Raw genomic sequence first — 12,503 nt, 5'->3', positions numbered from 1 at the left:
ACATGTTCCTTAACAGTTTGGGTTGGGTTTTTTTGGGGGGGGGTTAAATATATTTTAAGGGATCAGAGCTTGGAAAAACAAAATTTTGCAGTATTTATCTGTTTTCTTTGATGATACCTGTCCATTCCTTATTAACTACTTTATTATGGAAGACCCTAAAGATAGGATAAGAGCACTGATACCATTAAACAAATCACTAACTCAAAGGGTGCACTTACCATTGTGCTTAGTCTTCATTTACAGCCTTCACTTACATGTGCTCACATTAAGTATGGTTAGCAATTTCCCTGTTGTTCTGGAGGCTCCTAAAAGAGAAAGGTGTTGATAATGTTAGAGCACCCAGGTAAGAAAAAGGCATTTTGAAAATATGTCACTGACCCATTAATGTCTCAGCCAGTTGGCCAGGAGTGGTTCCTCATGGGGGCAAGCAGCACACCAGGCCATTTCCATGGGACAGTGGCACTTGTAGGAGGTATCTGACACTCTGATGAACAGGGGCTGAGCATTTCAGCTGAAGCAGTTGCTCAGGTCACCCTGGTTCTGACACATCAGTTCCCCCGTGCTCCATCCCATGCCACTGCCCGGCCTCACAGTCACAAGCCTTGCCCGGGAGCCAGCTCAGCCCCGGCCCCTGCACTTCAGCTTCACATCATGGCATTCCTGTAGGCTGCAGCACCCTTCTCTGCTGGTCCCTATCCATGACAAAGCTCATAGACAGCTCAGCCTGCTCTGAGAACAAACGGGCAGCATGACAAGGGCAGCAGGTCACAGAGCAGTCCCTCTTGTTTCTCTTCCCCCAGGGAAAGCAGCTTCGTGCGCTGCGGTTGCTGCTTGGGACAATGTGAGTGCAGCTGGCCCGTGTCACACACCTGCCAGCTCCTCCTGCCCCCTTAGCAGGGCAGGACTTGCCAGAACAAGTGTGTTCAAATCAATTCCAACAAATAGCAGGATTTTGTGTAGCTAAGGAGAACAGAAACCACCCACACAATACCTCTGTTTCCTGTGGGAATACACCGACATTTTTGAGCTTGAATAGATGTTTCTGGCCAAGTTATGGACACTGGACCAATTCCTACAAATATCGTGTCCCTGTGGACTAATACACCCAGTGTAGGCACGAAGCTCACTTCATCAGTCTTTTTTCACAAGATCTTACAGTTACGATGAGAACAAGAGACACCAAGTGAATAAAACAAACCGAGATGGGGACAGCTACAAGTGTCATAAGCAGTTTTCATGTATAAGGCTTCTGCAAAAAGCTAATACAGACAAACCAGCCCTCACAGCGATGTGACATACCATTAAGATATATGGTTTAATATTATTTTTAATAGTGCTAAAATTGGTTTATATATAAAGTCATCTTGACTTGATAATATAATTAAATTGAGAATGATTCCTTTATCCAGGAGTATCCCAGTTGTATATGATTGCTTGAAACAACGGTTTGCTTGAAAGTGGTTCTGTGGCCGTGACAACCAGACAGGAATACTGTTCTCTTTTACAGGTGGATTATTCCATAATAGCATCCCAAGCTGGAGCCACCCTCAACAATCTCATGAGCCATGCACAAGAACTTGTAGCAAAGCTTCGTTCCCTGCAGTTTGATCTACGAGAATTTGTATGTCTCAAATTCCTGGTGCTGTTTAGTTTAGGTAGGTACATTTTAATCTTCGTACTTAATGGTGTTATTGTTTGGGGGGGTTTAAAACATTGAAAATATTTTGCTTTTCTTAAGTTTTTCATGAAACACATTTTGAAGTATATTTAATGAGGTTTACAGTAATCTGAGGATTATTTTTTAATTATCAGTTGCAGGGAAATTATGTATAAGGACTAAAAGTGCGTTTCTACAGAAATTACTCCTAAAACTGTGGAATTTAATGGAGTATTACAAACTTTCTGTATTTCTGTATGTGGTTACTGAATTTTCCAGAACAAGAATAAAATTCTATTAGATATTCTAGAGAACAGTGAAAAGTACAGATTCCCATGTTCTTCTGTGATATTGAATACAGTTATGTAAACCAAATGGAGTGGGGATATGGCTGAAATTTCCCTTTTTTTCAAAGGCATCTGTGGTAAGTACAATCTCCTTTTCCTTATGATGGCTGTCACATTGGAACTCATAAATGAGGAATGTATCTCATAGTTTTTTTAAAAAGTGAAAGGAACTCCTAAAGTGCAAATTAATGACAGATCTGGCTAGGAAATAACCTTTAAAGCGAAGATTGTTTTGTCCTAGTGGAGAGGACAGAATGGGAAAGATACCTATGCAAGACAAATTAGTTAAACCAGTGCCTTCCAATAAATCAGTCAAGAAAAATCACTGGTGCCAGGAATAAAAAAGGGTTTAAGGAGATGGATTCCTGTTGACTTCATAGGAGGAGATTTTTCTGCCTGTCCTCTCAGGTTTGCACTTTGTTGACTTAATAAAGCTGGTCTAAATGAACTTCGCCCAAGTGAATTTTTGTTTATTGGCAAACAGTTGAAAGAAGAGACTTAAAAACATAAATAAGGTCAGGCCCAGCCATATCTCTGTAGCAAAAACTCCTGTTTTACTGAAAAGGTGTTTTTGTCTACAAAGACAGTGAACAGGTAAGCCAAACACAACAATGAGAGATATCAGCAGCTGGTGACATTACATAATACTTTTCTTTAATTTTCAGTTTAGAAAAAAAACTTCTGTAAAGGAATAAAATTATAAAAAAAAGTTTTTTTAATACAATTGCAAGTAGACTAAAAGGAACAGTTTAGGTCACACTGTAGAACATCAGTTACAGTCTTAAATATGTTCCTCTGTGATGTTACAGACTTTGAACCTGCTTGAGAAAATTTTAGATTAAGCTCTCTTTAAATGCAGGGAGCAAAAAAGACTAATACTTCAGAGGTACAGGACACAGTACCTGTAGAAAATAAAAAAGAGGTATTTTACAAATTAGAATTAAATGAGAATGATGCTAACAGAATTGACTGTTATGAAATATGTCCATTTTGAATCCTAGGAAGAGATGATGGATTTCCCTGGTAACTGTTAATATTTTGTATTCAGGGCTTCATTGCTTTCCATATCTTAGATTCAGAGAAGCAAAAGCAAACCACCAGTTGCAGAAATTATGTTTTATGAATTAATCTGATATAACACCTTTAGCTCTTCTAATTCTGCCAGGTACTGTGCTCAACTTCTGAAGCAGTTGGGCAGGAATACCCTACAAGGTTGTACCGAGCCAGGTTAGCCAGTTTTTCTCTATGCTGCTATAAAAAGAACTAATTTTGCTGCTAATAGGAATCTTGTAGTCACATCACTTGCATATTAAAGTGATGTAGCTAAGAAAGGTTCAACACCTTTGAAATGGATTGATTAGCTCATTATTTAGCATACTGCAGAATTCTGTTTGCTAATAGTCAGAGCTACATGTTACTCTGAAAAGAGTAAAATGTAAAGATGGTATCACTTAACCCATAGGGCAGAGGCAAATATTTGATGAGAATGATGACAAAAATTAAATGAAAACCACAGATGCCCTTTCCAGCTAAGTACTTAAGTTTGCGCCCAAAAGAATGAGTGAATCATCTAGCTGGAATTAATAAGATGCCTCACATCCTAAGAGTGAGTCAGACTTTAGAAGACACTGAAGTGTCTAACAACACTGGTAGGCATTCAGCAGGGCTGTCAAAAGTAGCTAAGCATCAAATTCTACATAAATAACGGGGAGCAATTATCATACCTAAAGTATCCTATGTGCATTTGACACAAATCTACAACTCCTAAGTATTTCAACAGAAAACTGGTCTTTATGCCAAAAAATATCACTTAATCAAAAAAAAATTTCAAAAACCTCAGCTGTTTCTTGTTGAAAATCTGACCCTGTAATGTTTAATGGAATAAAAAGTGCTTCAAGACATACCAGCCTATTTACATTTCGAAGGATGTTCACACCAGTGTTAACCAAGCCAGTAAAACCTTATACTCTTTTTTTTTAGTACAGCGCTTGATTGAAAAACCAATGTCTTATATAAAGCCTCTCAAAGGCAATATGAACTCAGTAATCCACAGAATTAATTTCTTGAAAAGAAGCTGTTTGGTTTTTTATAACCATATAGATATAAGGCTGCCTTGTGTAAGTGGTTGTTATTAATGGCTGTACCATGTTGTCTGTCTCTTCACAAGACAGCAGACTCCTTTAGGGCAAAGAGCATGGTCTCTGCCTGTTTTCTTAACATTTCACAAGTTATTATCTCATTAAACTAACAGTAAAATAATGTTCAAAACGCAAAGCACTTAGAATAACTTTTTGAAATAGAATTAAATCATATCAGTTTTGCTTGCTAGATTTTAAATGAGAGAGATAATTGTTCATTATCTATTTGTGAGAAGTAACAAAGGGTTTATACAGGAAAATCCTTTTGATTTTTGGCAGCATTAAAGAAGATGCTGCTGAAGCTCAGACAGGTGCATATTTATTGTAGCCTTTGCAGATAGCAGTCACAACTCTTCCTGAATCAAACTGCATGTACCCACTTTGGTGAGCTCAGCTCCTTTCTCCAGTGGGCCATCCAGTCTGTATGGGCCCATCTGACCAACACTGCCAAGTACATGATGGTATTGACTCAGCAATTATTCAACAAGCCAGAATAATTTGATAACCAGTCTCTTAAGTGTGACATCTCTTTGGTTCAGTGTTATATAGTATTTATATACCTAGAACTACATAACTTTTAAATTCCCTCTCTTAGTTGTGAAAAGCAAATGTCTTTACAGCTGGGCAGTTCTTACCTCTCTGTACGTATCAGTCTTTCATGTCCACAGATCTTCACACTTCAGTGACTGTCTACCCTCAGTGGTTCCTCATACCATCTTTTAGTTCAGTCACTGCCACTCTCTGGAGAGGAGCAAGTCCATCACACTTGGATTACTGTTCTCATCAGATAACCAAGATGGAGTCATGATAACTCAGCAACTGTAATAACAAAGTTGATGGAAAGTTAGTGGCCAGACACAAGTTGCAAAACTGGGAAAGACTAAAGAAATCTTTGACAGACTTGAGTGTTAAACCTGCTTTTAACACTACTCGATGAACTCACGTCCTACACATGGAACCTCTGAAAAACATGCTGATCACATAGTTGTGTAACTGTTTATCAGATTTACCACCAAATGACAATTAACATCTCTAGCTTTCTGAAAGTTGACCAAATTGAGGATAATGTGATTTCTTTACCCTAATCCCTGGGTAGTAATACACCTAATTTTTCTATGGCATATAACCAGTATAGCCCACGGTACACGTTATCAAAAAGTAGTTCAAAAACTAAATACAAGTGATTTCTTCGTTGTTAATAACTGCTGGTTTGAATCAAAATACACTACAGATAGAAAAAGCAAATGTGTCAGTTTATCAGCCTCTTTGAATTTTCATTACCACATTTGACAGTAGTTTGGAAACTCCCCTCTATATTTGTCATAAATCAGAATTAGAAATAAAACAAATAAATAAAAACAAACAAAAACCTCATCCCACGTCATCTGTAGAATTCTCTAATTCAGGGGCTGAAATAGATTTGGTGCTCCACTAAACTGAAATTTTGACCTAACTAAAGGCAAAGAGAATTTCAACAGTTTTTACCAGAGCCAAAATTTGCTTCCTAACACAGAATAAAGTTCAGATCAAATTTTCAGTACCTAAACATGATAAATGACTAAATCTAAATGATGCTTGAAGAACCAAATGAGTGCCTTAAATGGGATATTTTCTGTCATCTTCATTTTACCATCCAGTAGCTGTACAGACTGGTCACTTAACCTGAAATCAGCCTTTGTTTTCTCTTTATCAAAACTTCCCATTTGTCCTGCTAGTTTTTATTATCTGAACTCAGCAAGGATGATTTTTCAAACCTCCCATCAGAGCAGTTTGTAAAGTGAAATGCCAATAGGAAGAAAGTTAGACATCATTTGACCCATGTCCAGGCACTTGTCCAGCTGTGGAGCTAAATGCTAGACTAGGCAGCAGCTGACTGGTACTACTCCCTTATCACTGTCAGGACACAGATAAATGTACTTCATTTAAGAAATGAAGGCTTTATCAATGGACAAATAATTGCAGAGCCACTATTGATCTCATATCTCACTTAACATGAGACAAGAGGGTCCAGTAAAAATAGTAAACATTTAATCGTGGTGGACATCAAACAATGGGCTCTTGCTTAAACAAAAAAAAAAAACCTAACAAAAAAAGAACTTAATTTTTAAACAAAGCGCAGCCTTACTTAAGGGTTCAGCAGAAATCTGTCTAAATCTGCAACACTCCATTCTCATTTCTGTGAAAATGATAGGAATATTAGCAAATTAATCTTTCCTTGCCTTAAGTCTCCCTAAATTGTCAGAGCTGAGATAGGAGGAGATATCTAAGGTTCTGGGCCCCACTGTTTGTGCTTTTGGAAAAGAAATGTGCTAAGATCTTCATACAGATGAAACAGGCTGAAATGAAGCATTTCCAAGGCAGACTCTATCCCCACCACTCACAGAACTAGAAGGAGCAAATATGCACCCAAGGAACAGCAGCACAAAGCCTGCCTGTGCTCCATTTCTCCTGGTTCCAGTAACTCACATCGATGCAGTCACACAACAATCTGGAGCTGAAGAAAAAAATCCCACTCCAAAACAATATTTTAAATTAACTATTGCACTTTTTAATGTACTTTACGTAACAACATTGTTCCATTCATTGTTCTGTTAGATTTACAGACTAGCAGAATCTCTGCCTCAGTGAGCTTGCAATCTAAATACACACAAAAGAAAAAAAATGCAGCAGCAAACCATGATGAAACATGAAGTTGTAAATATTTTCACTTTCACAGTTTTTACTGAGCGTTTAATTTGAGATGCCATGTATGTAGATAGGAAAATAAGAGTATAAGCATCGAATTGAAGTAATATGACAGGGAATATTTACTAAATTTTTGTAATACTTATGGTAGTTAAGAGCACACAAACAAAAATAATAGAAGAATTAAATGAAGGAATTAGTGAGGCAGGAGGTTTTATCAGAACAAAAGGAAATGAAGAAACAAGACTGGAAAATTAGACAAGAACCAATTCATGCAGGATTATAGATAACTAAGCGTAATACAGATATAAAGGTATAACCTAGCAAATTTTGCATGTAGATCTTTATTCCAGATAAAGATTAAATAGGTGCTGCAAATTTGAAAATGAAAAGTATTGCTTGACAGTCTTCCCTGGCAAGCCAGTGTAAGCCAGTAATGAAGCACTTATCCAGGGATGGACTTGTCATCACAAATGTGTCCACTTCTCATACAGTGACAAACAGTTCTTAGGGTTCAATGCAGTCTTCTTCAAAGTCGTCACTCTGACTGTATCTATTTTTGGCAGTTTGTAAATATACAACTATTTTTACACCTTTATATATATATGTGTGTTATTTACAATACAGATGTATAAGTGGGCTGTTATGATGAGGTGGTTTTATTGAATCCATTGTCAGTTTTCTTACATTCATCCATTCTGTTACACAAGTGTACCTGTAAAATTGCACCTGGTAAACACCGGTAACGGAGCAGGCGAGGGGTTCTGTACAAGTAGTATTCCAGCAGGGCTTTTAGGTTTCCCCACATTACATCTGAATTTAGAAAAATTCTTACTGCACACTCGTCTTACCCAGGCTCTTATCTCAACCTTAATGTCCAACTACAGTAAGCACTGGAGGGTAATACTGGCAAAGAAACACTTCCTAAACTTCATGTAATCATTTGGAATTCAGGAAGGATCGATTAGTATTCAGGAGATGTGACTGCTCAATATTTATACCATAGAGACTTGGCAGAAGCAAATAATGGTACATAAAGCTGATGCTTGTCTTAATTAAATGCAGTATAATAGGTGTTGGGGATATTTTTTTAGTGAAGAGAGCAGTTTAGCAATGACCAGATATAACTCATTCTGAAGTTCAGAGTTTAAAACTAATCAATATGTATTTATAACAAGGGAGGAACTAAATATCATTTATTACTAGCAGACAGCTGACTAATAGTAAAATCAAGATTTATTTAAGTACTTTTTCCACATACTAATTTCTGACAAAAAAATTGCTCCCTTGTAGTCTTGATTTTTTTTTCCTGTACTAACAGTATTTCAAATAGACTTTTTGAAATGACCATCTCATCTGCAGAATGTCTGGGAATGAACCAAAGAACATAGAATGAGACATCTAGCTAGGGTGATCCTTTCACTGTGACAAACTTATTAACAGTAACATTTCCTAATTTTATGATGAGGAATCCTTAATGGCAGGTGACATTTTTAAATGCTCCTTTAAAGTATGCAATCTACATATGTGATGATGAACAGATTTTGATGGGCAGACAGTGCAAGGATGACAGGCACAGTCCCAGCGCACTGACAGCCCAGGCTTGTCTCAGATATCACAACAAAGTTTTGAACGGGAATATGAAGAAGGTGGATAAATAGATCTGGCATATTGAGCATGAGAAGCAGAGGGGGAAACGCAGAAAAGTACTTGGTCTGGAAAGGTGGTGGATGGGAAATGGAGAAGTCAGAGGCAGGAGACAACCTTGTGATGTTGAATGACTGATGAAAGGTAAGGCAGGAACTGCTACGAGCCCTTGAAAGTTAACACAATTTATGTCTGATGTAGCAGGGAAAAGGAAAGAAGCCAAAAGACAGGGAAGCAGTGAGATCAGAAGTGTACCTTGGCAGCACCATTTGCCAAGGCCAAAGGATGAAATGCTGTGGTCACTGAGATGGAATATGATGAAGCAATTTTTTGAAAAATTAATCAAGTAAACCATGTCTCCTGTGCACATCCCATGGAAGTCGATGAGAACACATTTGCAGGATTAGCTCTGTAATATTAGTTTGGGATGAATTATACTAGAAATATAAGTATTTAAGGGTGAAGATCACAACCTTTTGGAAGATCTCATCTCTGTGTATAATGGAGGCTCTGTTTCTTGAAATCTGAAGTCAAGATGATGCCTCTCTAAATTATTGTGATACAGGTCAGTCAAAAGCTACAGACTTTGTTCCCAACTGCTGGAAGGAAACTGATGGCTTGCATTGAGCAGAAGGCTGAGAGGTAACAGTGACACTTACAGGGATCCTTTCTTGTCCCCAAGAAAATTTTATAGTCAAGAATTTGAAATTTATCATGAGTTTCCTAATTGCAGTTTTGACAAACATTTATCTGACAAATTTGAATTTGCTAACTTTTAATGCGAACAGTTGTCAGCAGTCTTATATAGTCCCCCACTGTTGCATGTTCCACATTCCCTTGGAAACTATGGTTACATCTCTTACTGGAGATTACGAGGGCAAATGGAACGGTTAAATAGTCAGCCTGCTCCTGGAGCATTTAACTCTTCTCTGGATCTCAAGCAAAGCAGCCAGGCTCCTCCACTCTGCCACCGGAAGAGCTATTCCACTTTTAACCCTCTGGGAAAGCAAAGCAAATGAATATGGACAAAACCTCATTTCAGAATAATCTCATGAGGGATATTCTCCTTTCATGGAGGCAGCATTGCCCAACAGAGAAATCAACCCTTTTGTTTCTGACTCCATTACTTTGAAGTCTCTTGAATGATATCTCAACTACGCAATCTGGTAAATGAAAACAGGAGTTATCTATCTTTGTAAAGAGTGGTGAAATCCAGAGTATTAAAGATACTGTGTAAGGTAGAGGCAGACTGAAACAACACTGTTTGAAATATCTACAGATACCATAACAAAGACACTGTTCACAGGAATCTGATTTAAAATATCTTGAATAGATTTTGAGAAAATTTGATCCTTTCCTTTATAAATTACTCAACATGAAACTAGTTCCTTGCTGTATTTTCATATTAGGGTCTAAAACTTTGCAAACAATTTGAAAATTCATCTTTTGAGGGACTGTTTTTAGAAGTGAATTTTAACATTTTAGCACATGCAGGACAAAGTGGATTTTCTTTTGCCCTTTATTTCTTAGCAAAGACATGTTCCTTTCACTTTATCTGTCAAAACCCGTAACAAAGCCAAACAATTAAAAATCAGTCCTTAAATTTCTTAGAGATGCTAAATTATGATGTATGGAGTAATGACTTTGATAAACAACATTCTGCTCCTGGGAATGCTTTTTCAGTGAGCTGACAGGTTTTAGGCCAGCCTCCCATGGAGGTTCCACACATGTGCAGGCAGTATTAAAGAAAGTAGGACAGTGTCTATTTTACAGGTATCTATCTTAGTGAAATCTCCAGTGAATTATTTTTGTTAAAAAAGCACATAATATAAAAGGAATAAAATACAAATGCTGGGGTTATAAGGTACAGTTCAGAATTAAACCAGTAGTTTTTAATAAATAAAACTTGAATCATTCATCTCAGCCCTGGGTGTAGGAGTAGTGAATGATAAAATTCCTGAAGGAGCTTCCAAGATAGCCTTCTGTTTCATGGTTGATGGAGCTTTTTGAATAAACTACACTAAATAATAGAGGAAAGTTAATAATCACTGTTGATTTGTCCTGATTTTATTTCATTAAATGCAATGAATGTTGCAAATTCATACCTCATATAACTGTTGAGTACAATGGCATTATTGAGGCATGAATTTGATTCAGTCTGATCATTACTGGGTTATGTTGTCTGCTTGTCTGACAGCTGCAAGCCATGGAAATAAGATCTTATGCAAGTACTTTTTCTTTTCATGTTGTTTTTTTCCAAAATGCATATTTAACAAGGTTTTGAAATAACAATAGGATTAGATGCTTGAGAGAAAATTAGGTCATATATTTGTTAGATACAAATCTCGCAAGTAATTAGAAACGTGGGCATCAAGCAATATTTGTATTCTGTACAGTTGCCTTTGTGTGGAGACAGTGGGGATTTCAGAATAACCCAATCAGTGTGCTCTGCACTTTTTCCCTCTCTAATATGTTTGTAGAATATTAGTAAGTACAGCTTTTAAACAGCTCCTGAAAGGGGAGAACAAATTACCTGCATATAACCCATATTTACTGGTGTGTCTACTTTTAGAATACTTTTACAATTTCTGTCCTGTTCTGTTTTTTAATATACATTTTAGATATTTAAAGTGCAAGTTTAAATGTATTACATATGTAACAGAGGAAATACGTTATTACATAGAATCTTTTTAGCTGCTGTCGGCTGAAATGTTTGATATCAGTGACTACTTTTGTTAATCAAGTTTTCCACCATAAGATGGGAAGAAATGGCTTTGTATTAAAATACAGATAAGTGAATGAATATCTTTAACCTTGGGGCCAGTAATACCACCCCATAGTCTTAATTTGAACACGTGTTTAAATGTTTCACTGAATGAGGAACTTGCTAAAGGAATATAATAACTAAATTCACTTTGCAGTAGTAACAGACAACTGACTAAATATTTTTAAAACCAGAAAATATAGACTAAAAACTGCCTCTCATGTATTTCTAATTAAAAACGCACATTGCAGAGGCTCTAACCTGAAAGTGTATATATGGGTGAGTGCTGACCATTTACTGGAGATGCACTGTAGACTGTGCCTAATACCCCTTTGCTGCTTGTGTAAGATTGAACACTGGAAAAGAAACAAAAGCAATGGCTGTCTCTGAGGGTCTCGAAAGGGAGAGGTGAAATATTGTAAAGCAACAATGAAAAGAAGTCACAGGAGAATTTAACGCTCTTTCCCAAGCTCGTGTCTTGGAGCGTGTCCCAATGACTTCTGCTGGCAGAAAAGGGAAGAGGGATGAAAACTGCAACTCCTTAGGGTCTGGCAAAGCTGCTACCAAGATTGGATGAACCTCTCAGAGCAGGAGTTCCCAGTTTTGCTCTGATCCTGTGCAAAGCTACTGAGTATGGGACAAACTGAAAGAGTAAGCCCCCAGTCCATGTAGCTTACAAAAACTTAATTTGCACATGGCCATCATCCTAAGGATATTTTAAGAGTTCTTCTTTATAAGATTATTCAAAGATTAATAAGGAAAACCCTACACTTAATATCATCTTCAGTACTGGGAGGGTTTGATGTGCGTTATAAACATATTGCACAACACCTCTGTTTGCCAAGTGAAGGAAAGTCTCATCTCAGGAGAGAAAAAGATTTCAACATCAGAATGGATAATGACACTACAAGAGTGTTTTTCCTCCCTAACACCAAAAAATGTAACAGAGATCAGTGAACTGCTCAGGACAAGATAGACAATGCTATCCAGTCCTTCACCAGGGGAAAACCCATACCCTAAGCAGAACAAATGATACACTGTTCTTCAAGTCCAATCTGAGGCAGGCTGGATGGGTGGCAGCTTGAGAAGGTTCTTTTCTCTCATCTAAGACCATCTCTTCTGTGACAGATTTGTCTTTTAGAGAATGGAGTCACTAGCAAGGTTAAAGAGGACAGGTATCAGGCTCACATGTGCTTAAGTTCTGGAAAACAACTCCACACACTGGAAATACCTTTCATATTGTTCAGGGGTTACTGTGGCAGCAG

General features: G+C 37.4%; 1 protein-coding gene across 5 annotated transcripts in view; it reads left to right on the top strand.

Annotated features, from left to right (window-relative positions):
* NR5A2 (nuclear receptor subfamily 5 group A member 2) overlaps positions 1–12,503 on the top strand; it is an 88,150-nt gene that overhangs the window by 59,318 nt on the left and 16,329 nt on the right. For all 5 annotated transcript variants that reach the window (XM_032696286.1, XM_032696282.1, XM_032696285.1 and 2 more), the window contains one exon: positions 1,508–1,655. In XM_032696286.1, the coding sequence (XP_032552177.1) occupies positions 1,508–1,655 (148 nt within the window). The remainder of the gene's footprint in view (positions 1–1,507; positions 1,656–12,503) is intronic.

This window comes from Chiroxiphia lanceolata, chromosome 9 (genome assembly GCF_009829145.1).
Source record: "Chiroxiphia lanceolata isolate bChiLan1 chromosome 9, bChiLan1.pri, whole genome shotgun sequence".
NCBI classification, from domain to species: Eukaryota; Metazoa; Chordata; class Aves; order Passeriformes; family Pipridae; genus Chiroxiphia; species Chiroxiphia lanceolata.
Note: the sequence above shows the minus strand (reverse complement) of the source record. Positions and strands in the feature narration are given on the sequence as shown.